The 20,971-nt window shown below is 41.2% G+C and overlaps 2 protein-coding genes across 13 annotated transcripts in view; one reads left to right on the top strand and one right to left on the bottom strand.

Annotated features, from left to right (window-relative positions):
* LOC117202358 (basic proline-rich protein-like) overlaps positions 1-20,971 on the bottom strand; it is a 447,146-nt gene that overhangs the window by 173,667 nt on the left and 252,508 nt on the right. The gene's annotated exons all lie outside the window — the stretch shown is intronic.
* VPS13D (vacuolar protein sorting 13 homolog D) overlaps positions 1-20,971 on the top strand; it is a 245,260-nt gene that overhangs the window by 52,093 nt on the left and 172,196 nt on the right. For all 12 annotated transcript variants that reach the window (XM_033432975.2, XM_049695910.1, XM_049695917.1 and 9 more), the window contains 6 exons: positions 570-752; positions 6,383-6,605; positions 9,165-9,375; positions 15,375-15,546; positions 15,730-15,842; positions 17,746-17,958. In XM_033432975.2, coding sequence (XP_033288866.2) covers positions 570-752; positions 6,383-6,605; positions 9,165-9,375; positions 15,375-15,546; positions 15,730-15,842; positions 17,746-17,958 — 1,115 coding nt within the window. The remainder of the gene's footprint in view (positions 1-569; positions 753-6,382; positions 6,606-9,164; positions 9,376-15,374; positions 15,547-15,729; positions 15,843-17,745; positions 17,959-20,971) is intronic.

Genomic DNA, 20,971 nt, shown 5'->3' with positions numbered 1-20,971 from the left:
AAATAAGTATTTAATGCTAAACATTTTTCTTTAAGTACCTTTTTAAGTGCATTCCATGAATTTTTTTTTTTTTTTTTGCCGCACGCGGGCCTCTCCCTGCTGTGGCCTCTCCCGTTGCGGAGCACGGGCTCCGGATGCGCAGGCTCAGCGGCCGTGGCTCACGGGCCCAGCCGCTCCGTGGCATGTGGGATCTTCCAGGACCGGGGCATGAACCCGTGTCCCCTGCATCGGCAGGCGGACTCTCAACCACTGCGCCACCAGGGAAACCCTGAATTTTAATGTGCTGTGTTTTCTTTATCAGTAAGGTCAAAATATTTTTTAAATTTCTCTTGTGATTTCTTCTGTGACCCATGGGTTATTTAGAAGTGTATAGTCTAATTTCCAGATGTTTGGGGGTTTTCCATTATCTTCTTGTTACTGATTTCTAATTTAACTCCTTGGTGTTCATAGAATATATTCTGTGTGATTTTAATTGTTTTAGATTTATAAATTCATGAAACTTTTGGAAATTTGATTATAAAATTAGGGAATTAATTGAACCTCTGACCCAATTTTCCTTCTTCTTTCAGGTGAGAGATCATGCCCAGCGTTGTTCACGGGTTCTCCTGGATATTGAGGCTGGTGCTCCTGTTCTTCTTATCCCAGAAAGTTCCAGATCAAATAATCTGATTGTAGCGAATTTGGGGAAGTTGAAAGTCAAGAACAAGTTTCTCTTTGCTGGTATTCCTGGGACCTTTACCTTACAAGATAAGGTGAGCAGTCAGCACCCATTCCCTTCTCAGTTCACCTGGCATTGGAATGCCAGTCGAAAAATTCAGATGCTGCCATAAGAAGATTCCTAACCACTGTTACTTTTGTAGTATATGTGGCTTGAAGAATATTTTTTTGGACATTTTATTAACATTTCAATTAACCTTTCATAGAGGTAGTGTAAATTACAACTTTTACTAACTGTATGTAGTAACTTATTTTAGCAAACAAATCAACAGAACCATCTTTATAATGCTTTCCTCATAGGCTGAGCTCATAGTAATCAACTTTTTATACTATGTGGCTTTTTTCAGAAGACATGATTTGGCCCAAGGCTTATCTGAAGCCATATAAAAATACCTTAATAATTAAATCATATAGAGTATACTGCTTTACAGTTTAAAAGTACGTTAGCACTTATTTCTTATAACATGTTTGGAGGTAATTGGGATGAGGATTGCTGCTTTCATTTTACATTTGGAAAAGCTAGGACTCATTGAGAATACATGATGAAAATGGGAAACCCTAGTAAATCACAGACTTAACACTGATAGGACCTGGGAGGTGGTCCCACCCACTTTTGCAGTTGAGGAGACCAGTAACTTGCTGGAATTAGAGACTGTCTTATGTTCTAGGGGGGTGTGTGTGTGTGTATGTGTTTTTTTTTGTTTGTTTGTTTGTTTGTTTTTGCGGTATGCGGGCCTCTCACTGTTGTGGCCTCTCCCATTGCGGAGCACAGGCTCCGGACGTGCAGGCTCAGCGGCCATGGCTCACGGGCCCAGCCACTCCGTGGCATGTGGGATCTTCCCAGACCGGGGCACGAACCCGTGTCCCCTGCATCGGCAGGCGGACTCTCAACCACTGCGCCACCAGGGAAGCCCTGTATGTGTGTTTTAATATTTATTTATTTATTTTGGCTCCACTGGGTTTTAGTTGTGGCACGTGGGATCTTCGTTGCGGCATGTAGGATCTTTAGTTGTGGCATGCGGACTTCTTAGTTGCGGCATGCAAGCAGGATCTAGTTCCCTGACCAGGGATTCAAATCTGGGCCCCCTGCAGTGGGAGTGTGGAGTCTTACCCACTGGACCACCAGGGAAGTCCCTCTAGATGTGTTTTTTTGCGATATGCGGGCCTCTCACTGTTGTGGCCTCTCCCGTTGCGAAGCGCAGGCTCTGGACGTGCAGGCTCAGTGGCCATGGCTCACGGGCCCAGCCGCTCCACAGCATGTGGGATCTTCCCGGACTGGGCCACGAACCTGTGTCCCCTGCATCAGCAGGCAGACTCTCAACCACTGCACCACCAGGGAAGCCCAGAATCCATGCTTTTAACAAACATATTTCATCACCACAGGAATTGAAATATTGGTTTGGCTGATAAAACTTGATTGGAGTATTGGACCAAGATCAAGCTATCATTACTTGCTCACTTCTTAATCCGAGGTGGTATTTTGATGAACTGAGTAGGCACTAGCACGCTTTATGAATAAGCACCTAGTTTTCACCTGCAGGCTGCAGAGAGCCACAGGATTAGAGAGAACTACTCAGTAGAAAAAACATGGGCAAGTAGTATTTGCTGTTCACAATCTCCATTAAACAGATGGATCGATATGCATCCCTTGTGAAGGGACCAGTAAGATATGGAGAGACGAGTCAGAAGTGTTTCTTCTAATAATGTTCCCTTCAGGGGAGTAGATGAGTCCCTTCATGGAAATGAGATTAAGCTGCTTTTCTCACATTGATCAGACCCCAAACAGCCAAAATAATAATAATAATAATAAAGAAAATAAATAAATTAAAAAAAAGAAATTGAGACTTAGATAGGTTAAGTAATTTCTTTTGGATTAAACATCTAGTGAGGGCTTCCCTGGTGGCACAGTGGTTGAGAGTCCACCTGCCGATGCAGGCGACACGGGTTCGTGCCCCAGTCCGGGAAGATCCCACATGCCACTGTGTGGCTGGGCCCGTGAGCCATGACCGCTGAGCCTGCGCGTCCGGAGGCTGTGCTCCGCAACGGGAGAGGCCACAACAGTGAGAGGCCCGCGTACCGCAAAAAAAAAAAATCTAGTGAGGAGTACAGTGTGGACCTTAGACTTTGGTGTGTCTGCTTTCAATACTCCATGCTCTTAACCACGGTATGATTATACCTCCCAGTATTAAGATTAGGTTTATGTAGGGGAAAATAAACTGGCAAAGGCTATTGCTGTCTTACTGGCCCTTTGCCAAATAGCTGTAGCTCTTCTGAATTTTCTAAAGGATGTGGCAGTGAGTTCATTAAAATAACTAGGATGGAAGAACTCCAGAGTTTATTACAGAAGAGATACAAAGTTGAACAGAAAAGGTCCTGTTCGCCTCTCTAGGTGTAGGAAGAAAAGAAAATGGAAGAGAGTGACTAGGCTGCTAGTCTTGCCAGGCCTTTGCCAAGGAGCTCAACTCGGGTCAGAAAGTAATAGGAAGACTGTATTTGTTGGTAATACCTAAACTCAGATAATGTTGTTATTTTCAAATTAGTACGTCTATAGTTTTCTTCATTTGTTTCACTTTTCGCTTAGCCATTTATTCACTACTTCTAACCTAAACACCCTGAACCAAAAATATTTGATTCCTTGAGTGGGAATGGGTGGAGTGAGGAGGAGAGTGAAGACGAGCCAGTGAGAACCACAGGAACTGTGTTCATGTGTCATAACCTGGAGCTCAGGACCCAGAGTGGGGGTGTTTGAATGATGGTTGGAGGGCAGGTTGTCCTTATATCACCTCACTACAGCCGCTTAGCCGAACCAGATTTAGTGATCAGAGCACATGGTGAAACCAGAACAGCAGTGATTAGCAACGCAGAGGGAAGAGCATCACCAGGTTTGCTCATCGTCACGCCCCATCTTCAGACAGCTGATGGCTGAGAACGTGCTTGTTCACCTTGTGGTCAGAAGCCCTCCTGCTGGAACAGTAGGCTTTCTTGCCAGAGCGAGAAATAGGCTTCCACTTAACGTATTTTTTTTAAGACAGTAAAAATGAAACAAATCACCATTGTCCTTTCACAGTAGGCCTAGTAGAGAACTAGTAACCTTGGTCTTAATGAAAATCTCTTTTCATATTTGAGTAATAAGCATTTTGCTGTTTACTGACTTAAGTCTTAAAGAAAATAAAAGAAAGATCCATTTATAAAAAGAAAGATTTATAACTGCTTCTAAAATTTACTTTTCCTTACTATGAGGTGTTTATAATTAACATGACTAGATATTAAACAAATGTGTCAGAGCTGGTGTTTACACATGAATGTTGTTCCCGCTGACACCTCAGGGTACTGCCTCTCTGTTTCAACTCTACTGCCCTTACTGCCCAAGGGAGAGCTGAATTCTTCTTGGGAACTGTCTTCTCAGCCTTTAGTTAGTTCTTTGGAATATATTTGTTTGTGGTAAATCTTTGTTTTGAAGCCTAAATCTTTAGGAAGAGATCAGTTAGAGCCAGAATGGGTGATCAAGTTCAATAATACCATTTTTGTTTCTCTCCCCTTCCTGAAAAGATAAAGACTTATTTTCTATGTCAGATATATCTATATATGAGCTTAATGAGCTGAGTCTGAATTTAGCTTCTAAAGAAGAATTGCCAAAATATTTCAAGAAATTTTTGCAGAATGGTTTCTGTTTTGTTAAGTATGCCAAATAATAGCACGTAGTTTGAAGCATTTTAATGAAAAAATTTCCCTGTATTTGTTTTTGAGGATTTGATTTTCAGTGGCATTGCATACAAGGATTGCTTTTTCTTCAAGGTATAATATGTTTTTTTGCCTCCTGGTTATTCGAAAAAACGTTATGGGATTCAGCAGTCAATTCACATTCATACGCTTAAAAAAGAAAATTTTTAAAAACAATTCTTTAAAATATTTCATTACTTGGGAAAGCCTGCTTATCACTTTTCCCTCTGCTTTGGCAAATCACTTCCCTCCTGTGTAGAGAAGCCTTTGTTAAGGATCATTAAAAGCAATTTCTTTTTTTTTCTTTTTAAAGCCCTAGGTAGTACTTTTTTGATGACCTTATTTTATTTCCTTAAATCCTAGAAAAACTTTATCTTGTTACATACCAGTGGTGGTTCTGTAGAATTCCATAAGGGCTGCTTGGAGTGTGTCGCTTGTTAAAGTATTTGTAATCAGATAAACTTATCTGTGAAACTTACCTCTCCACATGTACAGTCAGGTTCCACTGATCTAGGCCTGTGTGAAGTGAGTAGTGACTTTCTTCTCCAAAAATCGCTTTACATTTGCCGTTTAATGCATTTGCACGTGTGAGGTTTGTCTAGCATGCATTCCAGTGGTTAAAGGACAGGAAATAGTCCTGAAATCAAAGCTTGCAGAGGGGTTATTTGCCTTTGAGTTCTATGACTCCCTTGTGTTTGGAATTGTTTTACATAAATCCATGTCTTAATGAGTGCAGGTTTGAATTTTTTACATATGTTTTTCCTTTCATTTTTCTCAATCATAGATTGTGCTTAAACCATAATTTCTAAGTCTTTCAAAAGCTTTGAGTTAATCTCCTCAAGCCACTGATTTATTTAAACCCACTCAGAGAGGATGGAGAGATGAATCAAATGAAAGAGCAACAAATACTCTCTAGAGTTTAAATAAACTAAGCAAGAGGGAAGGTTTTTAATGTCGAAATGCTTAAATAATGGCATTTACCTAGTAATTTGCCTTGCAAAAATGAATTGCAAAAAATAAGAACTTTCACTGTTACATGTAATTACTACTCAAGATAACTGTGAAGGCAAACAGTATTATCTCGTTTTCAAATGCTGACAGGAATACACATATAAAGCAGTACTGGAAGGAAAACAATTCTTCCCCTCCTTCCAGCTTGTTGGTGAGAGGGGAGAGATGAGAACAAACCAACCCTGCAGAAGCCATTTGGATATGTAGCTCTGAGGCTTGGGGGAAGGAACCATGGGAAGTTTAAACGTCAATTATTGAACCATTCTGGTGAAAAACATTTACCCCGTTAGCAATTAACTGAAGGTACTAAGTATGTAAGAAAAGCGTATATTATTTTCAGTAGAATTACAGAATTAATTTTACTGTGTATTTGCCCTTAATTTCTATGCCCTTGAACAGAAACATAATACGAATGGCTTACCTATATTTTCCATTTTGTTTTCATTTGCAGTTACTTAGATGAGAAATGTAAACAGAGGAGGGGAGACTTCTGGAAAGTACAAACACATTACAATGGCTTTATTCCCTATTGCTGTTAGATGCATTTTCTTAGAACAATAAGCACCTCCCCTCCAGCAAAGCAATAATGTATCATATGGCTGAGAGATTTGCTTTTGTTGTATTTGACCTAGATTAAACCACCAGTGATTAGTATCCTGACATTTGCTCTTAAGCCAAAAGATCAAATATGTTCCTGCAAAATTGCTATAGTTTTCAACAGGTACTGAATTATATGTAATATCTCTGCAGATAATTACATGTGGCAGAAAGTATCATGACCCTGTGGCCCTTTTGTTTATGGGATCTGGGGGGCTTGGGAGGTACCAAGTGGTGTAGAGTCTTTGAAGAGTCCAGGGACTGGGATGGGACTTCCAGGATAGTAGGTACAGTCAGTCCCATTCCTGCCTTCTAGTTTTCTTCTGTTTCTTCCCAGGAGTCTGTGCCTTCAGCTTCTCCAACTGGTACTCCCAAACACAGTGTGAGGAAACTGACAAGCATGGAGGACCCGAAAGGGACCCATTCCGAGGGGCTGTTCATGATGCCTCCTGTTGGAATGAGTCTGGGCAGCCTGAAGAGCGAGTTTGTGCCAAGTACTTCAACCAAGCAGCAAGGGCAGCAAGCCACACCCTCTGTTGGTCAGGTTTCCAGGAGTCCAGGTAAAAGAGGAGAGAGGAGCTGCATGATGAAGGTGGGCAAATGCATGAGACCACTGGAGGAACCTAAGGGGGGGGAATGTATCCCATACAAGCAGATGCCCACAAAGTGGTAGCATGTCTTTAGTGATAATCCGATTTTGATATTGATTTAGAAGGCTTAAGAACATTGGGATGTAGATTTAACATTGGGCGACTTCTAGAGTAGGGTTAAATTGGTAAGACAGTGTAAATAAAGAGATTTAGATTGTCCGTTAGGACTTATATGTCAAAACAGTTGCCACCAGATGGTGAGTATAACTAGAACAGTTCCTGCATCCTTAGACACATCCTTGCAAGTCACTATTTAATTCTAGAAAAATAAAAAAGAACTCTGAAAAAAATATTAGTGTGAATTAGGTAACAGAAGAAATACTATGAGTGAAGTTTTTGAAAGACATGAACTGCCCAGTTATTGGGCTCTTCTCTAGAATTTGACAATTAGCCATTCCAGATGCAAGCCTAATTTTGGCCTTTTGGTTTTCTGGATGGGTGATGGATTGGATAAGTGAAGTGTCGCTCCAAGGAGTGTGGGAAGCAGAATATGATTAGCCCCAAAAATCAGTGGATGAAAATCAGTCCACTATGATTGGACTTGGAGAAATGTGGGACGCTAGCTGAGGGAGGCTGCTGAACGTCTTTTGTTAGATAGATGCAAGGAATGGTTAACTCCTTGTAGTACCTTGTAGTCCCAGAGGTGAGAGCAAAGTGGTTTATGGTTACATTGCTGATTAAAGGAGATTATTGTAGTCATCAGTAAAAGACTGGGTATTGAACACTCACTACGTGCCAGACGTTGTGGCACATTCTTTCATCAATTTTTGCGTTTTATCCTCATGATATAGAGTTTTATTTTTATCCCCATTTTATAGATGAAGAGGCAGAGGCTTAGAGAGATTAAGTAACTTGACCATAGTTTTGTAGATGTAGATGGTAAATGGTAGAGTTGGACTATGAATTTAGGTAGTCTGACTCCAGAACCTGCAGTCTTAACCTACATGATACTGCCTACCAGTCTCCAGTCTACATATGCATAACAAATGCATACAGCACGGGGTGGGGTGGGGCTGGGTGCACACATAGGGCCACTCAATACACGTCTTCTGTTGCTGTTGTTGTCCTGGTGACAATGATGATTAGGAATAAGGCCAATTTTACATATATTTAGAAGCCTATAAGAAGTGATTCGGGATGTTTTATAGAAAGATCTCTTTCCTGACAATATTTCTCCTCCTGATTTGCAGTTTGTTTCTGGAATTCTATATGTGATTAAGATTGGGTTAAGGTAGTGGTTTTCAAACTGCTTCTGTATATCCCTGGGATTCCATGACAACCCTAGCAAATCTCTGAAGCCCTTTCTTTGTTCCCATCCCTTTTCCCCTTCTGCCACACCAGCTCCATTTTTGTCTACTTCACATATTTATCGATGCAGTAACAAGGCAAGAACTAATTCAATTAGTGCCTGCCTAATCCAGGTGTTAACAATGTTTTGTTCTCCTATATATTAACACGCTATGTTCTCCTGTATAGTAACATGCTATTAGACATAGTTCCTGCCATGATGTGAATGATATGAGAAAGCCATTAAATAAGCTTTATATTGACAGATTAAGATAATCTTAATCTAAATATTGCCAGATTAAGATAAATGTTATGGGAGAGACAGAATGGTGTAAAGCGAAAGAACAGGACCCAGTTGAGACGAGAGGAGGGTATGCTGTGGGTAAGACTGTTCAGACAGCAAGGAGCCTGGCATGTGGGGGAAACAAAGGCCAGTGAGCCCGAGACTTCATGGGCAAGGTAGAGAATGGCTTGAGATGAGGTTGGAAAAGTAGGCAGTGGGCTTAGGCAGGGCTTTACGGGGATTTAAGGGAGTTTCACAGAAAGAACTTTGCATTAAACAAAGCCATCAAAGTATATAAAGGAAGAGAATGTTTTGGTCCCACTTATTTTTTTAAGGATTACTGAGGTATTTTTGTGAGCAGAATGGTTTTGTGAGGGCAGACTGGAATTGTATAGGTATATTGGAGGGGAGTTTATGGTGGTCTAGGCAAGAATGGAGGTGGTTTGGATTAGATCAGTGCTGGTGGAAATGGTTACATGTGATGTTTGTTTGGAAAAAAGAATTTTGCTGCTGGAAAATTTGTAAACCTTTGGGTAACATTATCTCTACATGAGACCCCTGTGGGATCTCCTTGGGAGGGAGCATATTAAGTACTTTTCGTCAGAAGCCCTTTAGCCTCAGTTAGTGTCTCGGGACAGCAATGAGACGCTGAGGGGACGTGGCACAGTATGTGCTTGCATGCAGGTGGTGGGCAGGAGATGTCCAACATGCGGAGCATTGTGGACGGAGGTCTTGGTGCCAGAGTGGAGACTTCTGGTCACCCAGCTTTCTGACCCAGGCAGTGCTAAACATTTTCCAAAGAGAAAATGAACTTTCTTTTGGCTTTTTAGTTTTATTCTGGTCCAGCCCTTTCTGGGTCCCATTTTCTTCATTGTCTCTCTTTCCTTGGGTCTGTGTAGAAGACCACGTCTGCCTGCTAGATTGCATTGTCGTCGATCTGCAAGACATGGACATCTTTGCTGCAGAGAGACACCCACGAGAGTATACTAAGGCCTCGGAAGACAGTAGTGGAGACCTGATCTTCTCCTCCTATTTTGTGCGACAGACAGGAGGAAGCCTCTTGACTGAGCCTTGTAGATTGAAATTGCAGGTGGAAAGGAACTTGGACAAGTGAGTGGTTTATATTCAAATAACTGTCTGTTGTAAGTAGAATCGTAATAACTTGGAAATCAATGCTATTAAGTCTGGAAGGGCATAGGTATTCACTTATTTTTTCATCTATGTAACAAATATCTATTGAGTCCCTACTATCTGCTAGACATGAGGGCTCCTGTGATGAAAGAAAAAACTTCTGCCGTCATGGAGCTTACGTTTTGTTGAGGGATATAGGAAGGTAAGTATATGATTCTAACTTAGTGTTTGATTCCGTGTTATAAACTGTGTTGTAGGATTGTAGTAGGTGCCTTGGAAACAAAGAGGAAGGGACATGAATTTAGCATGGATTTTGATGGGAGTAGGGAGGTAGTGATGGCAGGGAAGGTATTTGGAAGAAGTGACACTGGATTCTATGTTTCAAATACAATAGATTCTGGACCTGCTATTGCTGTTTACCCTGGAGCTCCATTTAATGAGAATAATTGTTTAGATGCTATTTTGCCCATTTCACTCTATTAAGCCTTCCGAAAGTACTACATAAAGACTGATGAACTGACTCTAATTTACCTTTTAATTGGCTTCAAAACACAGGATGCTTAATATCTGTAGTTTAGAGCATGGCTTCAGTTGTCATTAGTTCCACATCTGGCTGGGAAACTTACTGAAAAGAAACATTCCCGACCCCACCTGAGACCAGCAGAACCTGACTCTCAGGGCCTAGCCTCAGGTGTGTATTAAAAAGGTCCTCGGGCTTCCTTGGTGGCGCAGTGGTTGAGAGTCCACCTGCTGATGCAGGGGACACGGATTCGTGCCCCGGTCCGGGAAGATCCCACATGCCGCGGAGCGGCTGGACCCGTGAGCCATGGCCGCTGAGCCTGCGCGTCCGGAGCCTGTTCTCCGCAACGGGAGACGCCACAGCAGTGAGAGGCCCATGTACCGCAAAGAAAAAAAAAAAGAAAAAAAAAAAGGTCCTCTGGTGGCGCTTATGCTCGCCTGGCCCCTGTACCTGGACTGGGACTGCTGGTTACAGTGTATGATGCCTTTCAGTTTGGAGCACTAATTTTGGAGAAAGCAGCAACATTTGCATCTTAACTTCAGGGAAAGATGAGGCATGGCTGTAAAGTAATGAAAGAGATTTTCATTTGTAGCATTTTGAAAAGCAGTGTCACTACTTTTCCAGGGTGTCATTTTAATCCCTCTTTGGCTACTCTCTTTGCAGTTCTTGGGCTTGGGCAAGTCATTTAATATCACTGTTTTGTTTCTCTCTGGATTAATGATACAGTTTAGCCGCTCTCACTGAGATTTTTGTGTTTCATTCTTACTTGTTATTCAAGTGCTCCCTGGCTGGTTTTCAGTTATGGTTGGCATGGGCTGTATTTTATTTTACTGGCTTAGAAGTCTTAAGAGGAGCTTCACTATTTAGAAATCAAACACTTTGTTTTCTTTTCAAGTAAAGCTTTCCAAAAAAAAATGTGCTTTACTACTCTGTTTATCTAAACTTTACCCACTTCCATCAGTGTTTATGTGCAGATAATTATACCCTGTTAGCCCAGATAGAAGGTGATGACTGAACACAAGGTATTCTATCAGCTTCTCACAGCACAGACATGGGAACTCAGAGGTTCTTGGTAATCCTTTCCAGCTTTTCTTTGTTGATTGCGTGACTAGTCTTTTTTCACCTTATATGTAGGTTTTTCTCCATAGACAAAGTAGTTTTTTGTATTCCTCTTCCACTTCAAATCCTAACCCTCTACTTTATATACTCAGCATAGTGTCTGCAGGATCTGCGATGCCCACTTCACCTCTAGGAGGGTAGGGAAAAAGCTCTTCAGTGTTGGGATGAGGTATCTTCCCCCCACCCAGGCATTTTCAACTTCACTCCTGCCCATCTCAGCTGAAATGAGTGACTGATTCAGGTTTTATCCTAATGTCCCATCTGGGCTCATTATGAAACACTGGTTCTGCCTTTAGTTATCACTAAATGAATAAAGAGCTTGTCACCTTTTCTTTTTCATCAAAATATAGTTGTACAATATTATGTTAATTTCAGCTATACTACATAGTGATCAGACATTTGCACACATTATGAAATGATCACCACTATGAACATAGTAACAGTCTGTTTCCATACAAAGTTATTGTAGTGTTATTGACCGTATTCCTCATGCTGTATAGCAGCGGTCCCCAACCTTTTTGGCACCAGGGACCAGTTTCGTGGAAGACACTTTTTCCACAGACCTGGGTAGGGGGCGGTTTTGGGATGATTCAAGTGTATTACATTTATTGTGCACTTTATTATTATTACATATTAATACATAATGAAATAATTATACAACTCACCATAATGCAGAATCAGCGTGAGCCCTGAGCTTGTTTTCAGTTGCCACTCACTGGTAGGGTTTTGATATGAGTCTGCAAGCAATTGATTTATTATGGTCTCTGTGCAGTCAGACTTCTCTGCTAATGATAATCTGTGTTTGCAGCTGCTCCCCAGTGCTAGCATCACTGCCTCAGCTCTACCTCAGGTCATCAGGCATTAGATTCTTTTTTTTGAATTTTATTTTATTTATTTTTTTATACAGCAGGTCCTTATTAGTTATCCGTTTTATACATATCAGTGTATACATGTCAATCCCAATCTCCCAGTTCATCACACCTCCCCCCCTGCCACTTTCCCCCGTTGGTGTCCATACGTTTGTTCTCTACATCTGTGTCTCAATTTATGCCCTGCAAACAGGTTCGTCTGTACAATTTTTCTAGGTTCCACATATATGCATTAATATACGATATTTGTTTTTCTCTTTCTGACTTACTTCACTCTGTATGACAGTCTCTAGATCCCTCCATGTCTCTACAAATGACCCAATTTCGTTCCTTTTTATGGCTGAGTAATATTCCATTGTATATATGTGCCACATCTTCTTTATCCATTCGTCTGTTGATGGGCATTTAGGTTGCTTCCATGACCTGGCTATTGTCAATAGTGCTGCAGTGAACATTGGGGTACATGTGTCCTTTTGAATTATGGTTTTCTCTGGGTATATGCCCAGTAGTGGGATTGCTGGGTCATATGGTAATTCTATTTTTAGTTTTTTACGGAACCTCCATACTGTTCTCCATAGTGGCTGTATCAATTCACATCCCCACCAACAGTGCAAGAGAGTTCCCTTTTCTCCACACCCTCTCCAGCATTTGTTGTTTGTAGATTTTGATGATGCCCATTCTAACTGGTGTGAGGTGATCCCTCATTGTAGTTTTGATTTGCATTTCTCTAATAATTGGTGATGTTGAGCATCTTTCCATGTGCTTTTTGGCCATCTGTATGTCTTCTTTGGAGAAATGTCTATTTAGGTCTTCTGCCCATTTTTGGATTGGGTTGTTTGTTTTTTTAATATTGAGCTGCATGAACTGTTTATATATTTTGGAGATTAATCCTTTGTTCATTGATTTGTTGGCAGATATTTTCTCCCATTCTGAGGGTTGTCTTTTCTTCTTGTTTCTGGTTTCCTTTGCTGTGCAAAAGCTTTGAAGTTTCATTAGGTCCCATTTGTTTATTGTTGTTTTTATTTCCATTACTCTAGGAGGTGGATCAAGAAAGATCTTGCTGTGATTTATGTCAGAGTGTTCTTCCTATGTTTTCCTCTAAGAGTTTTATAGTGTCCAGTCTTACATTTAGGTCTCTATAAACTCCATTTTGAGTTTATTTTTGTGTATGGTGTTAGGGAGTGTTCTAATTTCATTCTTTTACATGTAGCTGTCCAGTTTTCCCAGCACCACTTATTGAAGAGACTGTCTTTTCTCCATTGTATATCCTTGCCTTCTTTGTCATAGATTAGTTGACCATAGGTGCGTGGGTTTATCTCTGGGCTTTCTGTCCTGTTCCATTGATCTATATTTCTGTTTTTGTGCCAGTACCATACTGTCTTGATTACTGTAGCTTTGTAGTATAGTCTGAAGTCAGGGAGTCTGATTCCTCCAGCTCCGTTTTTTCCCCTCAAGACTGCTTTGGCTATTTGGGGTCTTTTGTCTCCATACAAATTTTAAGGTTTTTTGGTTCTAGATCTGTAAAAAATGCCATTGGTAATTTGATAGGGATTGCATTGAATCTGTAGATTGCTTTGGGTAGTATAGTCATTTTCATAATATTGATTCTTCCAATCCAAGAACATGCTATATCTCTCCATCTGTTTGTATCAGCCTTAATTTCTTTCATTAGTGTCTTACAGTTTTCTGCATACAGGTCTTTTGTCTTGTTAGGTTGGTTTATTCCTAGGTATTTTATTCTTTTTGTTGCAGTGGTAAATGGGAGTGTTTCCTTAATTTCTCTTTCAGATTTTTCATCATTAGTGTATAGGAATGCAAGAGATTTCTGTTCATTAATTTTGTATCCTGCAACTTTACCAAATTCATTGATTAGCTCTGGTAGTTTTCTGGTGGCGTCTTTAGGATTCTCTGTGTAAAAGTATCCGGTCATCTGCAAACAGTGACAGTTTTACTTGTTCTTTTCCTATTTCTTTTCCTTCTTTGAAACTATGTTGAACAATAGTGGCAAGAGTGGACATCCTTGTCTTGTTCCTGATCTTAGAGGAAATGCTTCCAGTTTTTCACCATTGAGAATGATGTTTGCTGTGGGTTTGTCGTATATGGCCTTTATTATGTTGAGGTAGGTTCTCTCTGTGCTCACTTTCTGGAGAGTTTTTATCATAAATGGGTGTTGAATTTTGTCAAAAGCTTTTTCTGCATCTATTGAGATGATCATATGGTTTTTCTTCTTCAATTTGTTAATATGGTGTATCACATTGATTGATTTGCGTATATTGAAGAATCCTTGCATCCCTGGGGTAAATCCCACTTGATCATGGTGTATGATCCTTTTAATGTGTTGTTGGATTCTCTTTGCTAGTATTTTGTTGAGGATTTTTGCATCTATATTCATCAGTGATATTGGTCTGTAATTTTCTTTTTTTGTAGTATCTTTGTCTTGTTTTGGTATCAGGGTGATGGTGGCCTCATAGAATGAGTTTGGGAGTGTTCCTTCCTCTGCAATTTTTTGGAAGAGTTTGAGAAGGATGGGTGTTAGCTCTTCTCTAAATGTTTGACAGAATTCGCCTGTGAAGCCATCTGGTCCTGGGCTTTGGTTTGTTGGAAGATTTTTAATCACAGTTTCAATTTCATTCCTTGTGATTGGTCTGTTCATATTTTCTATTTCTTCCTGGTTCAGTCTTGGAAGGTTATGCCTTTCTAAAAATTTGTCCCTTTCTTCCAGGTTGTCCATTTTAGATTCTCACAAGGAGTGCGCAACCTAGATCCCTCGTGTGCACAGTTCACAGTAGGGTTCACGCTCCTGTGAGAATGTAGTGTCGCAGCTGATGTGACAGGAGCTGGAGCTCAGGTGGTAATGCGAGCGATGGGGAGCGGCTGTAAATGCAGATGAAGCTTCACTCGCTCACCCACCGCTCACCTCCTGCTGTGTGGCCCGGTTCCTAACAGGCCCTGGACCGGTACCAGTCTGTGGCCCGGGGGGGTTGGAGACCCCTGCTATATCGTATATCCCCATGACTTGTTTATTTTATAGCTGGAGGTTTGTACCACTTTACCCCCTTCACCTGTGTTTGCCCCAGCCCCCACCCCTCTGTTCTTTGTACCTGTGAGTGTGTTTCCCTTCTGTTTTGTCATCTTTTTTTTTTTTATTGCTTTCCCAGCTATAATGTTTAAGCTATTTCTGAGTCTCATGAGATTTTTCTTTATTAATAGATTACTTAGTTAACTCAGATTGGGGACTTTCTAAATGTATATTTTGGGAGAAAAGTGGCCTTTTGTAGCTGACGCATGACACTCACGTTATACTAACTTGCTTCGTGTGGACCCACATGAAATTTTTGTCATTGGAAGTTGTAAATTAATTGGTTGATAATGTAGGTGGGTATATGTTAGCACTTATATTTGGGTGTGAGCTATGTCAACATTAAGTTAGTGATTTGTTTGTGAAAGTGACCTTTTTTCTTTTTCCATAGAGAAATAAGTCATACTGTGCCAGATATATCTATCCATGGCAATCTCTCCTCAGTCCACTGCTCTCTGGATTTGTACAAATACAGGCTGATCCGGGGTTTATTGGAGAACAACCTTGGAGAGCCCATAGAGGAATTCCTGCGGCCTTATGATTTACAGGACCCAAGCATTCATGTGAGTATGATGTTAGGTTCCTCCGTAACTCTCGTGGTCTCAGCTGATGGTCATCCTGGGTATCTGTTCCTCGAAGTTACCTGGGGAAAGAAGATGGAACCACGAGTGAATTAGGCTTCATGACATCGACCCCATTTTTAGATTGGCGTCGACTATGAATTGATCAGCATTTTCCTCTTCCAGACTGTTCTGAGCGGAGAAGTGTACACGTGCATGAGCTTCCTCATTGATATGGTAAATGTAAGTCTGGAGCTGAAAGATCCAAAAGGAAAAGAAGGTGCTGGGTCCTTAGCCAGGTATGGCTTTAATTATAGTGTTTTACTGTTAGTAATGGTAATACAAATAACACACACATTGTCCTCTGACGTAGAACAGAGGTCACAGAGTGGTGGTTCACAGCTAAATGTGGTCTGCCCGCAAGATGCTTTTTGTTGGTCTGCGCAGTGCTTTTTTTTTTTTTTTTTTTTTGGGCGGTACACGGGCCTCCCACCGCTGTGGCCTCTCTCTCCCGTTGTGGAGCACAGGCTCCAGACGCGCAGGCTCAGTGGCCATGGCTCATGGGCCCAGCCGCTCCGCGGCATGTGGGATCTTCCCGGACCGGGACACGAACCCGTGTCCCCTGCATCGGCAGGCAGACTCTCAACCACTGCGCCACCAGGGAAGCTGCGCAGTGCTTTTTAAAAGTTTAAATTCATCAGTCTCTATCAGTCAAGATAGTTGAGGTTAGGCTGTAGTAAAGGCACTCCAAAATACCAGTGACTTAGAACAGTGACGATGTTTTTTTCTCCTCGTGTTTCATGTCTGTTATGGGTCTTGGGCTGCTCTGCTCACTCTAGTTACTCTGACTGACAGCAGTTTGCTGTGCCAGCAAGAAAAACAATAGCCCTGGAGTGGTCTTGAATGGCAGTGGAATCCCTGGTAAACCCCGTGGGGCTAGAACGTGGTCCCACAGGAGCGCAAAGGAGTCAGGAGGTAGTTTTGCTGTGTGTCTGCATGGGGGAGCCCCAGAGCTATCTGGAGCAGCAGTGATGACTGCCTAACTGGCCAACATTTGAAAACTGGGGAATTGCACATAAAAAGTCTGGATTTCAGCTTTTGAAAAATTAGAAGCTTTGGCAGTACTGGGCCCGTGTTCTCAATTGGAAGCATCTGGAAACTGAGTAACAACTTGGGCAGCCTTTAGATAAGGCATGTGCTTACCCAGCAGTTCACTAATTTATGTCATTTTCTTGGTTAGTGTAGGCCAGGAATTTGCGATTACTGGTATAAAACCCTCAAGAGTGCATTGTATTTTCACACTTGATAATCTTTTCATTTTCATCTCTTGACAGCCATGGAAAGTTGAGCAGATATTACTCCTGTTTTCCAGATAGAGTTTTTGACTAGTGTAAGGTCAATCATATGGCTGGAAAAGTGGTTCAGTATTTGAAAACAGGACTTCAAGTCTAGTAATTTTTCCATGGAAGCACTCTATCTTCTATTTTGTATTTCCCTTAAAAATTCATTCAGGCCCGTATCTAATTCAGCTGATCAGAACATGGTATGGTGGAGCTGGGGTCCCAGATTGATTATCTTGTGAGCCAGCAGTTTTTTCTGATGACTGGTTATGCCCTTAGCTTTTTTTCCAATGTGGAGTAATTCTGTATGGATTGCCCATTGCAGCTTTCTCTGTTATTAAAACAGTGGCAGTTCCAGATGCATTTTCTGTTGTTGCATCAGCTGCATTATTTCTCTGTATGAAAAGTATTTGTTGTGGCAGTTCCCAGTAAACTTTAGTGGTCTTATGTAAAAATTCAGCCGATTCTGGAGAGAGAATCTTCCACGCAGGCTAGGAGTTGACAGATGAAGGACTAAAGGGACCCTTACTATCCCTTGGGGATTATCACAAATATATAGTGTTACTAAACTTAGGTGAGAAATGAGAACGCTAGTGAACCAAGTATATAATAAATACGTGGTATTGTTATTCCTCACGAAGTTCCTACGGACAAGAGCATCTCCTTGGAAATGGAAAGTGAGATACAAGGCAAAGTGACACTAAATCCATTTTGTGGACACTGTTAAAATCTGTGACAGATCTCAGAGTGAAAGTTATTCTTCATAGAACTTAGGCATATTTATGATTTTGTTCTTTTATCTTAAATGTACATAATTTTGTAAAATGGAAGCGTTCAACATCTTGTCTGCTTTCTCCCTTAGATTTGACTTCAAGAAATGTAAACTGCTCTATGAGAGCTTTTCCAACCAAACGAAGTCCGTTAACTTGGTTTCCCATTCCATGATGGCTTTTGACACCCGCTATGCTGGGCAGAAGACCAGTCCTGGCATGACAAACGTATTCACCTGTATCTTTCAGCCCTCTAAGAACAGCAGCACTACCCAAGGATCCATTCAGATCGAACTGCATTTCAGGTAGGGGATCCAGACCCTGACTTTGCCTTTCTTTATCAGGACATTTCCTTCTGTGGACATTGGGCCAAGACCACGTCGGCTTTCGAACATCAAAGGAGCAAGGAATCAGTGGGAAGATAAATAGATAATGGCTTATCAGTGCAGCACACCGTATATTAGTATTCCTGTAACCATGCAGTTTCATTTATTGGCCAAAAGATGTCTCTGTTGCCTTAAAAAAAGTTGTTTAGAATTAAACCAGATTCTTAAAATTAAGCAGCTGTAGACTGTTTTAATATGTAAAGTGACTTGGGGAAGGAAGAAATTGTGCTTATGTAAGAGGAAAATAAAAGTCTTTTGGTCTATAGAAATAGCAGAAGCGAAAGTGGTTTTGACTTGCATTATTGATTTGTTCATGCAAGTCTTAATGACTGACTTCTCCATGTAAAAAGAGCTTTAGCCTCTTTGAACTAGATTATGTTTTTCTTCCTGGTATTATGGGAGGCAGTGTTGTGTGTAGAAAGAGCCCATGTTTGCGGATCGTATAGCTGGGCTCAAACCTCGCTCTACCACTTTCTAGTAATGCATCCAAGGACAAGTTCCTTCATCTCTTTCAGCTGCATTTTCATCTTCTATGAAATAGGAAAGAATAACTGTGCCCACCTGACCCACCTCATGCATAGGGTGGAGGTAGTGCTTAAGATATTCTGGCATATACCACTTGGCACAGATGGGAGCTGTTGTGATGATTCCTGACGTAGCTTGTGTTATTTGATGACACACTACTGTAAGATTTTATGACTAGGTGGGCTTATACTGGAAAACTGAAAAATTAGGTCTGATCGATAGAGATTCAAAAGGAGACCTTTGGAACTGATGTTGGTTTCATTCTCTTAGTGCTTAATGTTATCAGATAAATTGTAAATATAAACCAGTAAGTAAGAAGGCTGGGAAAAACATCTTGGTTAGGCAAAAAAGGAAAAAAAAATTATCAAGATTGTTCTTATATTTGTATGTTTAAATATGTCTGACATTTCAGCGTGCTGTTCAGTGAATTCCTCGGGGTTGAGGTTTTTTTTAGGGCGGGGTCGCTATCTCCATATGCCTTTAGGAAGTCTAGCAAAGTAGATATTTAAACTTCTGCATGAACTTTAAAAAAGTTCAGTAATAAGAATGCTAGTTGCCTCTTACTGAGCTGCACCATGGGCCAGGCACTTTACCCACCTTTAACTTAATTCTCACAAGTCTGTCCAGTGGGTCACTTCTTCCCTGTTTTACGGATACCGATATAGAAGCTTGGAGGGGGTTAAATAACTCTTCTAAGATCACACAGCCAGTGAATGAAGTAGTCAGAGCTGAGACTTGGGCTTGGGCCTCTGATTTCAAAGCCCGTGTCTTTTCTAACACTTGTCAGGCCTACCACATTTTAGTGATTGGCCTGACTGTAGTCAGATGATAAGCTGGCTGTGATTTGCAGTTCCTTTGTTTGAAGATGATGTTTATTTGAACAGAGGGCTTGCATGTATTGCTCTTTGGCGCATCTGCAGAAACAGTTTCCTTTTGGGTTTGCTTTGCTGTTGATCTGGCTTCCTAAATATCATCTAGTTGTCCCACTTATCATATTTTTAATGTAGAAGGAGCCTTAAAATGTTGATATATTTATATACTGAAGGTGTATAATTTCTTGGAGGCTAGTAATAAAGTCCTACACCTTGGCTCTTGCTAACAGAAATACCATTGTTAGTGATAGGGTTAAAATGTTCTCTTGATTGGAACTTTTGAACGCCTTCTGTGTCTCAAGAAGAATTGCTCTTCTGTTGGGAATTTGTGTGTCAAATATAAATCACTTCACAGTGTTTAAAGCCTTGAAATATTTTCCAGAAAAGGGATCAGACACACTTTGACTTTTCCAGTTAGTTCATAGCTCTGACGATCTGTGTTCAAAATGGGGTGGAAAAATTTTACTGAGGGCGACATTTTTTCTCTATTACAAAAGGGTAAAGTGTTTCTGTGAAAAATGCTGTGTCTGTATGAAGGAGACATGCAGCGTTGTGCCCTTTTTCTAGAGGCAGTGAGCCAGGTTTAGGAGAAATAAGAGCCTAGAGAGGCCAGCCTTAAAAATATCTCCAGATCAGCTTTTCCTGAATAGAAGCCCCTTTTAGGACTGGGAAGCAGGTATGTGAAGCAGAGCCCCAGAAGTGATTTTGGGCTCATAGAACAAAGTTCAACCCAGAAAACTCTATAGGGGTGTCCCTAGCCCATCCTTCTTCTATCTTACCCATCTCTGCCTGCTGATATACTAACAGGGCCTGGACAAGCCCCTGACCGCACCATGGTTTGAGGCCAGGCCTGAGAGTCCTCCTTGGACTATAATTCTATATTTCACCCCAAATATAGAATTTGGGATAATGAGGACAACAAAACTAATACTCTCTCCCCTTCTCCCGCATCTCTACTTCTAGGGCACTTGGGGTTACACCCACAGTTAATGTAATCTTATCTGTCTACCTTCTTTGGCTAAAAGATATGGGCTTTCAGGCCGGTTCCAGCTAGAAAAACCATTTCATACTAGTATGTAAATTGGATGTTTATAAAGAAGTGATCCTAGACATCAAAGAAAGAGTGCCTCATTGATCTTCTAGAAACAGCCTGTAGGGAAGGGAACTGACATTTTTCGAACCTGTTATGTGCCCGGTGCTTTATCTCTTACAGTGTTATTATTTCTCAGTTTATAAGTGGCTTAGCAGGCTCAGAGAAGGTAGGTGGCTTACCCAAGATAACACAGCTTATAAGTGACAAGATTTAAGCCTGCGCTCTTCCTACTACACCGGCATTTCTCAGCCTCAGTGCTGGTGACATTGTGGATTAGAACATTCCGTGTTGTGGAGCCTCTCCTGTACGTTGTGGGATGTTTAGCCTCGTCCCTGACTTCTGCCCACCAGATGCCTAGATGCCTGTAGGAACCCCTTCAGTTGTGGCAAAAATGTCTCCAGGGGACAGAATCACCCGGTTGGGAACTGCTGGACAACATGCA

The sequence above is a fragment of the Orcinus orca genome, chromosome 1 (genome assembly GCF_937001465.1).
Source record: "Orcinus orca chromosome 1, mOrcOrc1.1, whole genome shotgun sequence".
NCBI lineage: Eukaryota > Metazoa > Chordata > Mammalia > Artiodactyla > Delphinidae > Orcinus > Orcinus orca.
The sequence above is the reverse complement of the archived record's forward strand: the minus strand, read 5'-3'. Positions and strand labels throughout refer to the sequence as shown.